Raw genomic sequence first — 20,005 nt, 5'->3', positions numbered from 1 at the left:
GAAAACACTTAAATATTCCTACCTTAAATTTGATAAAGGAGAAGAATTATCAGAAAATAATTCTTGAATAGTCTAGAGACAAACAAAACAGTAAAGGAGATTGTAAGTTTGATATTTTTAAGATGTTTTTTCTTACTTAACTAATATCTATAACCTCCCCCATCCTCCCACTCCCAACTGATTAAAACGTGTTTCTGTTACATGAGGGAAAAAAATCAATTACACTGACATGGAACTCTACTCAGATGTGTAATAGCTATGGGAACATTTCTTTATAGGGTAAATATTTATCAAATAATGTTTACATAGTATTAAGAGTTTTGAGAAAGTATTCATTGAAACATAGCATATATTTGGGATCATGTTATCCCATCTCAATTATTTCTCTTAACAATCTATTGGTTAGCTGGTCTTTTCATTATCTATGCAATTTTAAACCTGGCTATAGGTTAGCATTGCTATTTTGAGCCAGAAAATGTTTCATTAGCCACCAAACACCAGGACATTTATCTATATGTCAGTCATCTACAGATTTCTTAAAAATGGACATAAAATAATATAATGGGAAAATTTACCTCTACAAAATGAAGAAGCTTTTCAGTGGATGCCTCCAAAGTTTTTCGAGCCATTTCCGATTTTCGCAATTGGCAGTCGAGTACTGTAATTCTCTTTCTTAACTCCTGAACACCTTCCTGGACAGAGGTATCAAAAGGAAGGTCTTACTCATTTCTTTGATTTTTACATCAGTGGCTCCTATTTGCAGTTTTTATTAATTGATATCCAACATTACCATATTATTTGTTTTCTCTTACTGTATATATCTTCTAATTTGGGTAGGCATTTAACTAATTGCATATTTAAAAGTTAAACTGCACAGGGATGTTGCAAATTTTACGAGATAAGCTGTATATGACTTTGTTGATTCTTATAGCAAAATACATTTAGATTGAGCTTATGATTTTTTTTTTTTTTACAATATGGCTTGCCAGCTGCTGACAGAAACTGCTACCAGTGGGGTACAACAAAAATTGCTGAAGATATACATATATTTAACATAATATGATCCAAATATGATCCAATGTAAAGCTGAGCTGGCAGGGAACTAAAGGGTTCCCATGGACAGTAAAGGAATTCCATGAAGACAAACAACAACAATGCTGGGTGAACTCACTCATAAGAGTACAGTGCAGCATAATTTGTCCTGAGGTTCTAATGGGTGAATTAGAAAGAAACAAACCTTACAGAAGTAAATACATGATTTTGATTTTGGTTCTGGAAAGTGGGTTAAAAAAAATCTCCCCTATAACTTCTAATCACAAGCCCCCACTCATGAAGGTTTGAGGTCATAATTTGTATTACCCATGTGTCCTGTAAATTTATAAGCTGAAATTTTAGTTTAAAACAGTCCCAGAATGGTAGAAGCAAACACAAAACTTCTGTGGAGGGATATTTTCTAAACTCAGATCCCAAAGAATTCGTACATATAATGTGTCAAAAGAACATGACCTCAGGAAACAAGCTACCATGAACAAAAGTCAGTTGAAGGAAACAAATTACAGGATCAGACCTATAAAGACGAGATATATTGGAGTGATAAGATACAGACTATACTGTTTAATGTTTTAAAAATTAGGGAGGAATTTAAAACATAACAAAGGGAAAAGAAACTATAAAAACAGATCCACATGACATAAAAGAATCAATCTTAAAAATAAAAATATAATCAAAATTAAATTAAAAACTAATTTATGGGTTTAATATCCAATTAGATATAGTTGAAAAGAGAATGGGTAAACTGGAAGGCAGAGGTAAAGAAGGTTCTCATAATACAGCAGAAAAATAAGAATGGAAAATATAAAAGAAGGGAGAAGAGGTAAGGAGAATATAACTAGATGAAGATCTGGTATACACCCCATGTGAATTACACATGAGGGTTCAGAAAGAATGAAGGAGAAACTGCTCAGTATAACAGTTTGGGGTTTTTCCGAAATAACAAAAGACACCGTTCCTCAGATCAGGAAGCTCAGTGAAGCTCAAACAACATAAATAAAAATAAGTCAACACATGACTCATAGTCAAATGTTCAACACTGAAAATAAAGATCTTAAAAGCATCTAGAAAGAAACAACGGACTGCAAACAAATAACAGATTGACTGCTGATATCACAACCATGGAATAAACACTGAAAGGAATTAAATGTCAACTTACTTTTTTTTTTTTTTTAAGATTTTATTTATTTATTTGAGAGAGAGAGAATGAGACACAGAGAGCATGAGAGGGAAGAGGGTCAGAGGGAGAAGCAGACCCCCTGCTGAGCAGGGAGCCCAATGCGGGACTCGATCCCGGGACTCCAGGATCATGACCTGAGCCGAAGGCAGTCGCTTAACCAACTGAGCCACCCAGGCGCCCATCTTACTTTAAAAGTAGCAAAAATGTATTTCAAGAGCAAAAGTTCAATAAAGATGTTTTCAGACAAACAAAACTGAAGAGACTTTGTTACCAACAGATCCTCATTAAACACATTTCTAAAACATGTACTTCAGGAAGGAAATAATTTAAGCAAGAAGGTCTGAGATGCAAAAAGAATGCTGAACTTAGAAAATGGTAAACATGGGCACCTATTTAAACAAAGGTTGACAGCACAAAATAAATTGTAATAGTGTCTAACTTATGGTGTTAAAAGTCAAGAAAGAACTAAAATACTGACAAAAATAGAAATTAAGTAGGAAGGGATGATAGGATTTATGTTCTAAAGTGCTTATAATATTTAGAAGAAGGGGAAAGCTAGTGATTAGTTTTATAATTTAAGCTAAAATAGAATGTTAAAATTTCTAAGATAATCATTAAAAATTAGAAATGGAGTGCATACCGTCTAAACTAGGAGGAAATAAATGGAATGGGAATTGGGGAACACAGGAGAAATCTGAACCAATTTAAAAAAAAAAAAAACAGGCAAGAAATGACAACCGAAAAAACAACCAAAAAACAGAGGACACATAAGATGCATAAATTAAAAGAGGGTGTAAATGAAGCCAAGAGCATTAGCAAATAAAAGAGTATAAATGGAAAGATCCTTCCAATTAAAGATCAAAAATTAGTAAGATAAGGAAAAGATTCAGTTATATGTTGTTTACCACATATACAATTAAAACATAAGGACACTGAAAAGTTAAAAGTAAAAGAAAGGAAAACACACACAGGTAAATACCAAAAGAAAGCTATTGTAACTATTTTAATATCAATCAAAAATAAATATTAGGGAGAAAAGAAGATTGCTAAATTGAAGAGTCACAACATTCCATAAAGGATGATAATGTAATTCTAAGCTTGTATGCTGCTAAAAATATTACTTCAAAATATATAAATTTAAAAAAAAATGGGAGATTTTAATGCATTCCTCTGACAAGGAAATTAAGATGATTAAAGAAGAACTGAACTCCACAATTAATGACCCTGATCTAGTGGATTATAGAACAATACATCAAAAAACTGCAGAATTTTTTTCAAGCTCACTTTGAACATGTGTGAACACTGGCCATAGAGTAAACCGTGAAGCAGCCATCAACAAATTTTAGAGTTATTATGCTATAGACTAGATTCTCTGGTCACAATGCAATTAAACTTTCTGTGCCTCACTGGTGTTTATTAATAAAGACTCAATCATAAATATGTAAATTCTTCCCCAATTAATCTATATATTTAATGCATTTTCAGTAAAAATTCCAATAGTTTTTTTTTTCCCTTTTGGTTGAATTTATAAGCCAAGTCTAAAATATATATAAGAGATCAAAGGGTTATGCAGCCAACATACTTCTAAAGAAAAAGAACTAGGCAGGTGATCAGCTATCAAGGCTTACTGTAAAAGATATAGTAACCACTACAGTGTATTATTGGCATGAATATACAAATAGACCAATGAAAGAGAATAGAGGGCCCTCAGGAAGATAGACACACATGCAATCTTGATTTATGACAGAGCTGATTTGTAGATCAATTAGGAAAGAAGAGACTTTTGAATAAATAGTGCTGGGATAGTTGGTCATTCACTTAGAATAAAGAAAGAATAATATGGATCCCCATCCCCACATAACGCCACAAAACCAATGACAGAAGGATCAAAACTTTAAGACTTCTATTTTTTTTTTTAAGATTTTGTTTATTATTTGAGAGAGAGAGAAAGACAGACAGAGAGAGCATACACAGGAGTCAAGGGGAGGGGCAGAGGGAGGAGCAGACTCCCCACTGAGCAGGGTGCTGACACAGGGCTCACTCCTGGGACCCTGAGATCATGACCTGAGCTGAAGGCAGACAGTTAACCGACTGAGCCACCCAGGCACCCCCAAAACTTTTAGAGGCAAATATCAAAGAATATCTTTGGGAATGGAAGACCTTCTAAAAAGACACATGAGGGAAAGGACTGGTAAGTTCGACTATATGAAAATCAATGTTTATTCTACCATGGGGTGAAAAGCAAGCCATAAATTTCAGAAAAGACTTCAATAACATGTAACTGAATATAGGGTTAGCAACTGGAACATACGTACAATCCCTACATATCGATATGAAAAGAATAACCCAATGGAAAAAATGGTTGAAGGTAACGAAGAGGCATTTCACAAAGAAACACAAATGCCTAACAAGTACATAAATATATGCTCAGCTGGCTATCTGGGCCAGAGGTGCCCTGGTTTATAGCATTTGGGGGCGTAAATAACTCCACTATGTCTGATTGAAGCTACCAACCCGATGTCGCTGAATATGCAGTTAAGAAGCGATGCACACAATCCCCTATTGTGAGCCAGTGCCCGCTGGTCCCGGCGTAGCAGCGGCTCCAAGTCCTTAGTAACCAGGGAAGTCCAAATGAAACCACAATGAGATTTACTTATCACACCTACCGGATTGATATAAATTAAAAGTAAATGAAAACAAAGTGTCAGCAAGGGTGTGCGGTGAACAGTATCTCTCACTCACTACTGGTGGGAGTAAAAATTGGTTCAAAAGCTTTCAAAAACAATTAGGCATTACCTAGTAAAGTTGATTGATCATCGTTTAACCTAGCAGTTCCACCCTAAGATATGAACCCAAGACAAACTGTTATGCATGCAGAGCATGATACATGTACAAAAGTGTTTTTTAGCAACATTGTTCATAATAAAGCAGAAATAATTGGACTGTTCATCAAAGACAGGATGGGCAAATATACTGTAGTATATCCCTTTAAGGGAGTACAAAAAAGGGATGAAAATACATGAACTGGCTATAAATTTAAATAGATGAATTGCAAAAATAAAAGGTTCAGTGAAAAAAGCAAGTAGGAAGAATACATGCAGGACATTTCTATTTATATAAAGTTGATAAACAGGCAAGATTCAACAATATTTATTTTTATTTATTTTTATTTTTATTTTAAAGATTTTATTTATTTATTTGACAGAGAGAGACACAGCAAGAGAGGGAGCACAAGCAGGGGGAGAGGGAGAGGGAGAAGCAGGCTTCCCGCGGAGCAGGGAGCCCGATGCGGGGCTCCATCCCAGGGCCCTGGGATCATGACCTGAGCCGAAGACAGATGCTTAACGACTGAGCCACCCAGGCGCCCCAACAATATTTATTTTTAAGAGATATAAAGACATGTGGTAAAATTATCAAGAAAATGATTAATACTAAATCTAGGAAAGTGATTACTTCTGAGCACGAGGGAGGGGAATGCAACTGGGGATGGACACTGGATCTTCAAAGGTGTTGGTAATGTTTTATTTCCTAAGCTGGGGGTAAACAGAAAAAACAAAAACAAAAAAGGTAAGTAAGTATAGAGATGAGATAAGGGAAAACTTAGTGAAAAATAAAAACATTGTTAGAAACAGAATCTGTGTCTTAAAAATGAATATTTGAATCTGAGTTCTCTAATATCTTCATCAATGTCTCTTGAAGCAATCTCAAATAACTGAAAAAAAAAAAAAAGTTTCCTTCTCTTTCTCCACTGGCATTGAGTTTGGGAAATGTTGAGATGCTCTCGTCTAATATTTTTTCTTTAGAAAATAAACAAACAGAGATGCCTGGGTGGCTCGGTCAGTCAAGTGTCTGCCTTTGGCTCGGGTTGTGATCCCAGGGTCCTGGGATCAAGTCCCACATTGGTCTCCTTGCTCAGCGGGGAGCCTGCTTCTCCTGTCTGCTGCTCCCCCTGCTTGTGCTCTCTCTCTTTGATAAAAAAATAAATAAAATCTTAAAAAAAGAAAAGAAAAGGGGTGCCTGGGTGGCTCAGTCGTTAAGCGTCTGCCTTTGCCTCAGGTCGTGATCCCAGGGTCCTGGGATCGAGCCCCGCATCGGGCTCCCTGCTCAGCGGGAAGCCTGCTTCCCCCTCTCCCACTCCCCCTGCTTGTGTTCCCTCTCTTGCTGTGCCTCTCTCTGTCAAATAAATAAATAAAAATCTTAAGAAAAAAATAAACAAACAAAAGATTGTTTTTTCAGAGATAGGATAAGGGCTTAGCTTAGAATCTTGTTAGGAGGAATGGCATGAGACACCATTATGCTAAAAAAGAGAAAAACTGAATTAATTATATTGCCAGACAACTTAGGACAAAAATGTGTCTCAGCTAGGAGCTGGGACAGAGAATTGCAAATAACCTATGCTTTACAAAAAAAAAAAAAAAAAAAGAATAAATTCATGAGAACTTTTTGAATATTACTTAGAAAGTATTTTTAAAGACTGTTGATTATCCCTCCAAAAGTACATAGAGTTTATAAAATAGTACCTTAAATTTTTTTTAATTTATTTTTTTTGGAATTTCATTAATTTTATTTATTTATTTGTTTTTATTGTTTCATCTATTCATTAGTTGCATATAACACCCATCCCAACATCGCAGCAACTTTTTTTCAAGACACGTCTCCAAAGGCAAGGGAAACAAAAGCAAAAATGAACTTTTGGGACTTCATCAAGATAAAAAATGTTGCACAGCAAAGGAAACAGTACTTTTGATATTTTGATAATTCCCAGTATTTTCAGAATCATGTTAAAGTTTACTCACATGAAATAAGCATGTATCTCTGATTTCAAAATGTAAATACTGGGCCAAAAATAAATGTAGATAAGAATATGTAATATTTTTAAGTATTGCTGCCTTTTCAAGTAATATGATTTTCCCTTGGCCTTGTATATTATCAAAGGGTGACAAGAATATCAGCTTTCTTTTGGAATTGGTTTAAATGGGCAGATGTGAGAAATGTTAGTGACTCTTAAGAGCTGACCAAAGAAAATTTCAGATTTTCTTCTGTATTTTGCTTTTCTAAAATTGGTTTCATTTCCATCTGTTGTATTTAAGGTATTTAACTGTTTTATATTTATATAAGGAGACATAAAGTATTCAAATTTGCTTTATGTTTTCTTTAAAGTTGACTGGATTAGAGATATAAATACCTATTCTAAGTGAACTCGTTAAAAGTTATAAAATATGTATTTCAATTTACTTAATTTTCTACCTCAGTGAAATAAAAATGTATATGTCTATTATAGTTTTTGAAGACCTTTCAATGAATATAGTATGTATGTTATAAAAAAAATCACAAACTAAAAAATTTCACATAAAAAAAGATCACATTGCCCTCTGAACAGCATTTGGTATTTTGCCATTGAAATTGGAGCCTATTAAATTCAAACTCAGTTTCTTTCTATTAATTATCTTGGGCCCTGGGCAAAAATTATTTAACATTCACACTTCCTTGAGTGCTCTAATCAAAGAGCAAAACCCATCCCTAGACTCTCCTCCTCTCATCCCCACCAGGCAAATTAGCAAGTTTAGGAACAAAAGGAGAAAACCAATGTAATCAATTAAATGTTAAATAGTTCCAGGACTTAATGCCTGAGCTGTACAATGTTGACCAATGACCCAAATAAATTTGGGGCACATGCTTTTCCATCCCCAAGCTATGTGGATAAAGGGAGGCTCACAACCTTCGCATGACCTACCCCCCCATCCCATCACGACACATCATCCTATCATTGAAGAATAGAAGACAAACACTGACCTAGTTTAGAAGTGCAGATGAAAAGGAAATGAAAACAGGATACATGACAACGGCAAGGAAACCATGGTAACTAAAAGAGAGGACGGTTTTGCTTACTTTATTTTGGTCCGAATAATCAGCAAGCTGAGCCTTTAGATCTGTGATCTCGGCCTCTAACAGATGGATCACTTCTTCGTAGTCCATTTCCATTCCATGTGCCTGGCGCTGTGCAGCCTCGGCCAGGTGGATCCGACTTCGCAGGGCTCTGGTTTCTTCAGCCACAGCTTTGGCTTCCTGAGGATTTCAAAATTCAGGCCGTTGAAAAAAAGCCATGTTAAAAAACAGTTCAGCAAAACAGTTGAAACAAAATCTTTTCCTTCCTCTGGAAGTTATAATTCCCAAACTTAATCAATAGACATGTGCCCCTCACATCTCAATTTAAAACTTAGTAGTCACGTTATTATGTAGAGCAAACGCCTGATCTTACTTTTCCTCTGTCGATTTCTTGGATAATTTTCAGTATGGAATCTCCAACTTCACACACCTAGCATAACATTTTGGAAATAAGGGAAGCAGAAGGGAATTGGAAATGGAGAAGAGAATTAAGAACAGGTTCAAAAGATAGAAAAAGTAGACGTCCACAGAACTCAGGTAGGTGGTAGGGCTCATGTTCTAAGAAGATTCTTGCAGCTTCAAATACAGCTGAGAGATTTGCAGTGTTGTGGACTTCCTTGTGGTCCAAGCCTAGGATCCAAAGCTTATTTCTAGACATCAGTCTGTTACATCCCCCTTTTGATTTACAATGGCAAGGCCTCCGGTATCCTGTGAGTCTTAACACATGAAAATCCTTTTGAAACCTCCCTTTTCCTTACCTCCCCCAACTCCCAAGTATATAATCAGCCATCCCTCACAACCCCAGGGCAGCAGCTCTTTCTGCCCATGGGTCCTATCCCCGTGCTTTAACGACTGAGCCAGCCAGGCGCCCCTCTATCCCCGTGCTTTAAAAAAACCCCACCATTTCGCACCCCCCCAAAAAAAAGCCAAAAGGTGGAATTCAGTAGCAAAACATTTAGCTATTTCTATAGGGTGCAATGCTCACAAGACATTTATTAAACACGTTATGTCTTAGATGATTCATGTGTCTTCTCTCATTTAACCTTTAGAACATCAAGAGACAGTCATTATTAAAAACCATTTTATACATAATTAAACAGAGGCTCGGAGAGGTTACATATCCTGTCCAAGGACACATAGCAGCAAAAGAGTTTAAACCCAGGTCTGCCGAACTCCAACATGAATGCTCTTTTCACCATTTTACTCTGCTACTAAATGACAAAACAAATAAAACAAAACTATGTGCTAGCTACACTCTCTAGCTTAGGAAGAGGATGGGGTGACCAAAACCACTTGTTCCCTCAAAATGTGCTTTGGTGCTAGGTCAACCACAGTCCCCTAAGGATACCGATATAATTTAGCATGGCAGTTATTATACTCTAAACCATTTCTTTTTCTTTACTTGATGCAGAAATCTTTTTTTCTGCAATGGAACTTTCTGCTCCAATTGCCATGGCTAATATTCAACTATGGCTATTTTAATTTTCTTGGAGCTATTATAGGATGCTTGCTTTTGTTTGAGTCTAAATGCATTTGAAATGGAGAGTTAGGAATATGGACATATTTTTAAGGGTCAATTTTTCATTCATACATTCAATAAATGTTTATTAAGTACTTACTATGTGTCAGGTTCTGTTTCAGGTACTGAGGACAGAGCACCTAACAAAATCGACAAAAAGTCCTCCTTCATGCCCTTCCCCGCCCTGAATTTACATTACAGTTTGGGGAGACAGACAGTAAATTAGGGATTACCAGTGAAGATCTGCCTGAGAAGACATTTAATCAGAGACTCGCAGGAAGCATGGAGCCATGAAGATTTCCCAAGGAGCTTTTTGGGCTAAGGGAACAGTTTATGCAAAGGTCCTGAGATGGAATTGTTCCTTGCATCTTTAAAGAACAGCAAGGAAGCCTGTGTAGCATTAAGTAGACAGTGGTAAGGGACAGGAAGAAGGGAGTAGTAGGAAATGAAGAGTAAGGGCAGGGATCAGGTTGGGGTGGAGTGGCAGATCTTAAGGGGCTTTGTAGGCCATCATAAAAACTTTGGTTTTACTCAGGGTGAGATGGGACGTTATTGGAGGGTTTGGAGCAGAGAAGTGATTATGATCTGACTTAAATTTATAAGTGGATTACTCTTGCTGTTGGGTTGAGAGTAAACTGCAGGGGATGGGCAAGGGTGGAGCAGAGAGAAGGGGACAGGCATACAAACTGTGTGGCTTGAACAAGGGTGAGAGTGTTGGAGATGGTGTCAAGTGGTCAGATTCTAAATACAGTTGGAAAGTACAGCTAACAGAAGACTTCATCATCATTCACAACATTTACCCAGCAGCTAGTGCATCTAGATAATCATATTATAGGATAAAAGATACCTTCTCTTCCCTGGCTCCATTCAGAACATTAAGTATGCCTTAGATAAGTGGAAGAACAGAATAGCGCATGATAGACAAAAAGAACAATGTGAACAAAGGAAGAGAAGACAAGAAGGAATGTGGTACATTTGAGAAATGGCACTAGATCAATTTTGACTGGAGCTGGTGCTTCCTGGGAGAACAGTGGATAAAAGAAAGGTTGAGGAGAGACAGGGAAAGAGCCAGACTTTGGTAGAAATGGCATGACAGGCAAAAGGGCTTGTATCAGGTAAATCTTCAGGCCTTTTGAACAGAAATTGATGGGAGAACAGAGTGCTGTAGAAAGCTAAATCTGACAGCAGGGTTCAGGATGGAGAGATGTGGTCAACCAACTGCCTCCTACACCTCTGATTCAAAGGGCTCGATTTCAGCCCCAGGAACAACAGGTACAGCACGGGGGACTAGAATCAATGGTATCACAACAGTGTTGCCTGGTGACAGACGCTAACTACACCTGTGGTGAGCACAGCCTAACTGTGGTTGTTGAATCGCTAGGCTTTACACCCGAAACTAAGGTAACACTGCGTGCCAACTATACTCAGATGAAAACACCACCACCACCAACGAAAACCCAAGGAACTTGATTTCCTTATCTTTAAAACCAGTGGCCTTCTCATCAAAGGGTACTGTTAGAAAGCAATACCTGGGGAAATAGAAGAACATTTACCAAGCCACATCAGTTGGTTCAGGCCAGGTGACCATGTCACGAGTGTGTCACAGCTTGATCAACTTCATGTCAGACCGCAGCTGTGCATACAGGATGGAAATGGTTGCTGGCACCACTTCAAATGCTTTACACGGACCAGCTCAGTTAATCCACACACTGCTGGGTGAGGCGTGTCTATTCTTATACTCATTTAATAGGTGGAAAACTGAAGCACAGAAAGGTCAAGCAACTTGCTCAGAATCACAGACCTAAAAAGTGGCTGGGCTAGGATTTGAACCCGGGCAGCGTGATCACAAGTTCATGCTCACTTGGCTACGACGCCATACTGTCTCTCCAACTACAGAAAATGATTAAAAAAAAAAAAATCACTCGTAGATGACAATATCATCAGTGCCCAAACCCACACGAGCTTAGGATGCGACCATGGTAATACACTAAAATATCTTCGAGGCTGCTACACCATTCCCCGTTTTCCATTCACTCAAGCTAGAAAAAAATACATTGCCGCTGAAGAGAAAGAGGAGGGGCAGAGAATTCTCCATAGCTGTGATGAATAATAACTTTGATGATTTGTCTCCTTCACACTCACTTCATGCAGCTTTTATTCCTCTATAAAAACAGCACTTTTATTTTTGTTCAAAGAATGCTAGTTAATTAAATGAAGAATCTGGATGGAATTTATATAGCCATGATAGTTCACTGATGGTAATACAGTGTGAAATGCGGTTGGGTGGTAAAAGATGCAGAGGTTTTGATGCTGAATAAATTCATGCTATTTCTTTTGTCAATGTATAACTGTCAGGTTGGTAAATGTGACCCGTTAGCAAAGTTCTAGCCCAATTCCCATTGAATGGCTGTTTAGAAGATTAGTGCATTGAAATGATGACTTTTAGAGGAAGCAGTAAAAAAGAGATAGCAGCAGCGTATTGTATTTAGCAATGAAGGATCACATAAATTCATTTTTTTCTTTTCATCCCGGGTCATCTTCTAATAAATAACTGTAAAGCCTCCTATGTCAGTAACAACTGAGCCAGAATTTTCTGAGTACCTCACCATGAGCCCGAAATCCCATCGGGGTAGATGCTGCAGCCAGTTCACTGCATTACTTTGTATTAGGTAGAGATGAATTCAGTTTAGAAAGTTAGAAAATAAAAGAGAAACCAAGATGCAATAGCAACCAGAAAAATCAACATAAGCATTACGCTTTTTAATACTGAGCAGTATGAGCACAGAGACTGGAAGGGAATCTTGAATTATGAAGTCAAATCTCTGACTTGGCTTTTTTTTTTTTTTTTTTTTTGGTGACACTGAGGAAATACTTCCAATTCATACTGTCCCATTGTAAAATGAGGATTTTCCACCTTACAATTTCACAGTGAATCTTCAGGAAAGATCATACCAAATTCTCCTTTGACAAAGGAGACAAAGGGTATTATCAACTCACACAAAGGGCAGGATAAGCTCAGACAAAAGACAATGTGCTGTGTGTTTTTCCACATACAGCAGTTCTCCACAAGGAACATGATAAAGAAGAGAAAACATGAGTGTTAGAATGAGCTATACCTAGGTCAGAATCTTTGATCTGTGATTTTTTTTTTTTTCTTTCCTGGCTGTGTAATTCTCTAATTCTCTAAGAAACTCAGTTTGTTCAGTTGTATAATGGGAAATAACAACACCTACTTTATAACCTCAAAACAACTCTCACAGGAAGGTTAAAGAAACAATTATACAGTTCTTGGTACAGTTCCTCTTTACTGCTTTTGAAAGATATACATAATCACCTGTGCGATTAGAGAGCTAGACTAGACAATTTATTAAGGGCTTTCCTGAGGCAATCAATTAGTAATACCAGTTATTGAACTTTACAGAAGTTGTTTGGGAACATAATAACACAATGTGCACAGGTCTTTCTAATGTGTTAGCAACAATTATGTAAAACCTTTTCTTCCTAGTTACGAGTCATAACGGCTCCCTAAAGTAGAAGGAAAAAGCATTAACAGCAGTTGCACATTTGTAATTAGGCAAGCACATCCATATCAGTAACCTTCGAAATTCTGTAATTTTTAAGCTAATCAGTAAATCTTTCAAAATGTCAATGGCCAACAGGAGAAAAAAAGGGACTGCAAAGAGATATATGTGTTGGTATAATGTAACTTAATGCTACCAAGCCTGAAAGAATACTTCTCTTATCAGCTTCCGACATTCACTCATTGGAGAACTCTTGTTGGTCTTAGTCCCACTACAGCTTGTGAAAAAGATTAAGGGTTATTGCAGGAAGAAGGCTGTTGAAGGAAAAGTGTTTAAAAGCAAGTTATATATAGGTTCCTTAATTTTATATCAGATTTATTAAAACATGTACACTATTTCTCCCAATGGATGATCTCAAAGTAATTTGCAGGTATTCACGAATGAATCTACAATTCATTCTTTAAGCATGATGCACTTGGGGGAGAAAATGAATTCATGGAACTTTCTATGGGCCTCTGATATGTCCTCTCTCCTTTCTCTTTCCTACTCCTCCTCCGTGCATACATCCAGCCCACCATCCCACCTTCATACCTAACCAGTTATTAAGCACTGTGAAGTCTTCATGATGATGTATTTGCAGCCATTCCTTAATCTGCATTCTTGTCACCACTTTACTGATTCACGTTCTCATCACCTCATCGTTAGGTACTATGAGAATCACATAAATGATCACCCTGCCTACTGTGTTCTTCACTCTCACATATTCTGCATGCTTCTGAAGGATTAATTTTCCCAAAATACTGCTCAGGTAGCCAACCTAAGATAACCTTAGGTAGTATGATAAAACACATCCTCAATATCCATACTTCAAGGCTTTCCACTACTTGTTCCAAATCTATCTTTCCAGCTTTAGCACCTTCTTACATGATTACCATATCCAATTACATGACTTACCAAATTTCCTTACACTGAACTCTCCCGCCTTCAAGATGCTTTTCAGCACTTTGTTCCTTCCACTACGTATACACTTTTCCTCTTTTTTCTTCATTCGGTTCTTGCCTATCATTCAAAATCTACTTCAGATTTTACCTTGTCTGGGCAGCCAGACCACTTCAGCTTACAATGATATTTCCCTCCTTTTATCTTTTATAATATCTGTTGTCTAATTAATCACATGCTTAGTATCTCCTGCTGCTATCTTGAACTGTCATTAAAATATTTAGTATTTTACTGCCTAACTTTCTAAAGCCAAAGAGTCTTGACTGCCCAAATTAGAACACAAGCTGACAGTAAAACACTATGTAATATGAACAAGTGCTCCACTTACCATAAAGATGAGATATAACTGGGCTGACGGTAAAAATGACAACTTTGTTTTGCATATATAATAACCACCTTAGAGAATTTTATTAGGTAAGAAGCTTTCACAGAAAAATTCTTCATGAAACGCTTCAATTTTCTGAGACTATTAGAACTATATTTCATTTGAATAATTACAATAACAACCATAAATCATGCTGTGAGGATGACTTAACGAAAAGCAAATCATTTCATTATATTCTCTTTATATATAAATTTAAAAATCCTTTCATAGTATTTATTAAGCAAATGAGGTTATATCAAAACTATGTGGGTTGAGGGACAGTTATACTTCATTATGTTTGACAGTTGTTATTTCTTGGTTTTTCATTACATAGTTTAAAAATTATGCACACTAGTTTACATTTCTCTAAAAAGTACAGTTTTTCATCACAAACTAATATATGCTCTCAAGGACTATATAATCGTGACGGTCCTTTCCCACCCCACCCATATCCCTGTTTCTACGAATTATGTGGTGACACTTCTTTGTAAAGTGTGTAAAATGATAGACATTTGTAAATCCAAGAAATAAAGATTTTCTTCAGTTTGTCTGAAAAAGCAAAACCCTCATTTTGCAAAGGAAGATTTGGTTAAGCTTTCTGGAGGAAAAGCAGGTCAATCAAATTATAATTAGCTCTAATTAACCCTCCCAAGAGCTGTCAGCTTCTCTACCTGCACCTGCCTCATTCTCCAAAAGGTGCAAAATTGAGCTCTGACTCTGAACATCAAAGAAAACCAAAGAAACAATTTTCAATCTCTGTCTATAAACAGAAGTCCCTAATCAAAGACAGACACACAAGTACACCTATCTGATAAATTTTACCATGCAACTTGTTTACAATATAAATATTAATTAGTTAAAATCCAGTTAAATGTATTTAACCCTAAACATGCATTTTACTGGTTTAGTGAAGGTTGACGTAAAAGAAAAAAACCATTTTCCTACTTCTCCAATTCTAATTACAAAGGTACTAAAGGAAACATTTACACTATTGGAAATTTCCTTTCCTGATCAGAAGGTAAACTCTGCTCACTGAAACTTGCTACAACTCAAAGGCTACTTTTCAGCTATTAAACATCTAGAATTCATCTGAAGCTTGTTTGGGGTTTAAGAGAGATGGCTTCAAACAGAAATATACTCCTTCCAATTTAACTTTAAGAATTTTAATTAAATTGGAATCACAATTTTACCAAATTTTTTTTTGTTTTGTAGGAACGTGATCAAGAGTTCTAAGTTCTAATCGAGATAGTAAGATAATAATATTCCTATGTTCGGGGCGCCTGGGTGGCTCAGTTTTTAAGCGTCTGCCTTCGGCTCAGGTCATGATCCCAGGGTCCTGGGATGGAGCCCCGCATGGAGCCCCACATCGGGCTCCCTGCTCGGCGGAAAGCCTGCTTCTCCCTCTCCTACTCCCCCTGCTTGTGCTCCTACTCTCGCTATCTCTCTCTGTCAAATAAATAAAATCTTTAAAATATATATATATATATTCTTAAGTTCATTTGGAAGAAAAAGAAATCAGTGAGAACTGGTGTGCAAATTTTGAAAAACAACAGTAATAACAAGAAAGAAAGAAACAGGGTGGGGCATGGCTCAAAGATTTAAGGCATAAATGAAGCTACACAGTAGTTGGTACTGGCAAAGAAGAGTTAGATAAAACACTCATTCACCCAACGAATATTTATTGACAAAGCGACTGAAAGACCAGAGAGCGCCAAACAGACCCTAGATTATGCAATAGTTTAATCTATGGTAATGGAGATACCACAACACAATGAGTAGTTGCAACAACAAATTATTCGGGAAAACAAAAGTATAAAGTATAGCCCCTCATCTCAAACCTTATACCAAACAAAATAATTTCATAAGTGGGTTAAATAAAGACTGACACCGGGGGGGGGGGGGGGGGAGGTGGAAAAACTAGGTTAATATGTATCTGAAATCTGGCAAGGAATGGACTTTAAAAAATTATTAAAAAGGAGAAAGCACAAAGAAAAAGATTTGACAACACAAAAACACCTGTATTTAAAAAATCTTTGAAAATGAAAGGCAATTTATATATATGGGAACATATTTGCAACAGATTTGGTAGAAAGAGGGTTAATAACTACACTAAGGAGATCTTTTGGGAAAAGGGGAAAACCATTATTAAGAATATAAGAGAAGCACATGGGGCGCCTGGGTGGCTCAGTCAGTTAAGCAGCTGCCTTCGGCTCAGGTCATGATCCCAGGGTCCTGGGATCCAGCCCCGCGTCAGGCTCCCTGCTCACTGGGGAGCCTGCTTCTCCCTCTCCCTCTGCCTGTCGCTCTGCCTATCTGGGCTCACTCTCTATGTCTCTGTCAAATAAATAAATAAAATCTTAAAAAAAAAGAATATAAGAGAAGTGCAGAAGCAAAAGGAGAAGGAGGAGAAGGAGGAGGAGGAGGAGGAGAGAACATGAAGGGCATATGGTCAGGAGTGGCAGAATGTCACTAGCCATCAGATCAGGAAATCGGCTACCTTCAGTATTAAAGAATTGTGATGGAATTCACCATTGATTTGGAACTCATGGTCACAGACAATCCTTGGTATCTAACGTGGATGACAATAAATCAAAGTATAGTATTTTCAAATAGGGTGATTTATTTATGTAGGGTTAGGTACGACTAGAGAAGTCCTGTTTTTAATTCTAAAATAGTTTGTGAATAAATCACTTAACCCAATGTCAAGAGTCCCATATTGAAGTTAAGAGTACTGAAAGTGTTTCTCACGTAGGAAACTGCCAAGATAAGAGTTTTATAGTGTCAACTGCCTTATCACTACTTCCTCCTTGGGTAAAATTTACTAGTTTGTCAGCAAATTAATAATATATTGCTCTCACATCAAGAAACATAAAATGTCTGGCATCTATATAGATGTTTAAACACATCCTGAAAGGTGCTCTCTTAGCAACTAATGAAATTTTAGAGATTTGTACTTTTTTTTTACGTTAAATAAGAAAAATTGCGGGGAGTAATGCCTACTTTGATTGCCTTTGACAACTCACCAGCTAGAGGGCACCTATCCTGCAACATTTTCTAGGAAGTGATGGTTTTGCTCTGTTTTACTTCTCACTGGAATGAGAGTTCTTCGCAAAGAGTACATCTAGCTTTCCCAGTGCATCCATAGAAAAGAGTATTTAATAAATGTTTCTTAGACTCCTTTACCAAGTCTCCCCTGTAAGTCGCTACCAGGGATGTGTCAAACGACTGATGACAGACTGCTGAATTGAACCCTGAACAGCCAGAAAATAAGTGGCTCACAGCAGGGAACCCAGAACCCCAACATCAGTTCTAACTAAGCCAAACAACTACAGAAAATACTGTCATCAAATGAACTGGAAGGTTTCTGTGGAGAATAAGATCACTTCCCTTCCAAATTCCTCTAACTTGGAAAATTCTGTGACTCCAATTGATCTGACACCATTCAAATGGGTTCTGTAGTATCAACAGGATAATAAAATTTTGCTCAGATTTTCTTAAAATGGTAAGGCCTTTTCTACGTTAAAAAGAAAACTATTTGGTAAAAAAAAATATAAAAAAAAAAATAAATAAAAAAAAAAAAAAGAAAACTATTTGGGAGCGGGGATTCTGAAATAGACATCTTTGTCTGCCAATGCTTGATCAGAATGCCACATTCATGTCCAGTGATTGCTGGAGATGGCTGGTGTCTGGGCAAACAGGGACGCCAACCGGGCTGTTCTTGTGTTCCTTTTCCAAGCAGGCTGTCTTTAACTTAGGCAGTTTCTTGGGCAAAGTCTAATGTTGGAAAACACATGGGTCATATTTTGATTCACAAAAAGGGAATTAACGTTGAAAAATAAATTCGACCAAGTTTTTTTTTTTTTTTTTTAAATAAGTTTCTCCATTCAGATTGCTGTCTATCATTATAAGGGCTTTATAATTTCTTTTCTTAAGAATGCTTTTTTTGGGCTTTACGAAAATCATTTAAAGATAATTGTAGATTACACACAGTTGTAAGAAATAATACAGAGAGGTTCCCTGTATTCCTCAATAAGCCTCCTCCAATGGTTATAATTGGCAGACCATAATAGAATATCACAATCAGGAAACTTCATTGATGCACTCCACCAAACATAATCAGATTTTACCAGTTTTATAAGCACTTGGCAATAAAAAAGAAAAACCTATAGATACATGCAACAAGCTGGATGTGTCCCAAGGGAATTATGCTGAGTGAAAAAAGCCAATGCCCAAAAGTGACATACTGTACGATCACATTTACATAACATTCTTGAAATGACAAAATTATAGAGATAGAGAACAGATTACTGGTTGCAAGGCGTTAGCGGAGGGAGGACAGAAGGAGGTGGCTGTGGTTATAAAAGAGGAGCATGAGGGATGCTTGTAAAGAGGGTTTTTAACAGAAAACAAAGTTGACATTTTGAGGTCACAAGTGACCATCTGAAATGGAAACATAGGAATATTTTACTATAGTACCCTTTTAGAACAGAAAAGACTGACACATCAAGTAGATACAGTTTTCTTCTTTTCCTTTCTAAAGATGAGACAGCATCTTAGAATATCTACTAGGGCTATACTGAAATACTATAAAAGTTCAGATCACCAAAAAAAAAGAATAAAAAGGGTGTGGGAACTGATACCACTTCTGAACGTTAGAGGCTTTACTGTTTCTTTAATAAATGCACAAAGGAACACCATCTCTAAAAGTGTGAAAGCATGAATACCTCTTTAGTAATTGTATGGTATTGCTGTTCCCTTTAGAGATATATTTAATCTGTTGTTGGTTTCCTTTGTTGCTTCATCCATCAACCAAGACAGCTCGCATGCCAGCCGCACCGGCTGTGACTAAGTTCATGTTCAACCTCAACTGTCCACAGAGACTCCTGGGCTGATTTCACCGTACGTTTCTGCCTCAGGGTTTCATGCTCTTGTCAAGCATTCAACCCAACCTTTGCACAGGTGAGGCCGACTGCAACTGGGCTTCTCTGAACCTAAAGAAGTTGCCAAATGAGCAATTTCCCACGGTTTCCTTAGGGCACAGGCTCGTTCAGACAAGCCGAATACTTTGGCTTTGGACTGTTCACCAGGTCGCTGCTGCCTTAGGTCATAAAACACTGCTGAAAGGAACCTGAGACAACGTCCGTGTGGGAGGACATCTTAGAAAGTTGTTGATCAAAGGAAGTTGTTAGAAGAACGGCCCATGCCTGTTAAAAGGTGTTAGAACTTGAAGAAAAAATAACGAGAAGTCTAATTTCATGGGAAATTGCGGCTTGCGATTTTCAACAGCAAGGTGGGGTTATTTTGTAAGGCATAAAAACTCATCAAAAAATACTGAGATTTTAGAGAACAGTGCAGCCAATTCCTTACAGAACAGTTAAGTATTCTAGTCGCCAGCCCTGGTTGAAAAAAGCAAGGTACCTGATCCTTCCAGTGGGAAAGGATTTCTGCATAGTGTGTCCTTTCCTTTGGACTCATTTTTTCCGCCC

General features: G+C 37.2%; 1 protein-coding gene across 4 annotated transcripts in view; it reads right to left on the bottom strand.

Moving 5' to 3' along the window:
• The window catches only part of STXBP4 (syntaxin binding protein 4), a 222,109-nt gene that overhangs the window by 118,541 nt on the left and 83,563 nt on the right, over window positions 1–20,005 (bottom strand). For all 4 annotated transcript variants that reach the window (XM_032429268.1, XM_032429269.1, XM_032429266.1 and 1 more), the window contains 3 exons: window positions 8,120–8,296; window positions 576–692; window positions 23–72 (listed from right to left, as the gene is read on the bottom strand). In XM_032429268.1, coding sequence (XP_032285159.1) covers window positions 23–72; window positions 576–692; window positions 8,120–8,296 — 344 coding nt within the window. The remainder of the gene's footprint in view (window positions 1–22; window positions 73–575; window positions 693–8,119; window positions 8,297–20,005) is intronic.

Source organism: Phoca vitulina, unplaced genomic scaffold (assembly GCF_004348235.1).
Source record: "Phoca vitulina isolate PV1807 unplaced genomic scaffold, GSC_HSeal_1.0 scaffold40, whole genome shotgun sequence".
NCBI classification, from domain to species: domain Eukaryota; kingdom Metazoa; phylum Chordata; class Mammalia; order Carnivora; family Phocidae; genus Phoca; species Phoca vitulina.
Note: the sequence above shows the minus strand (reverse complement) of the source record. Positions and strands in the feature narration are given on the sequence as shown.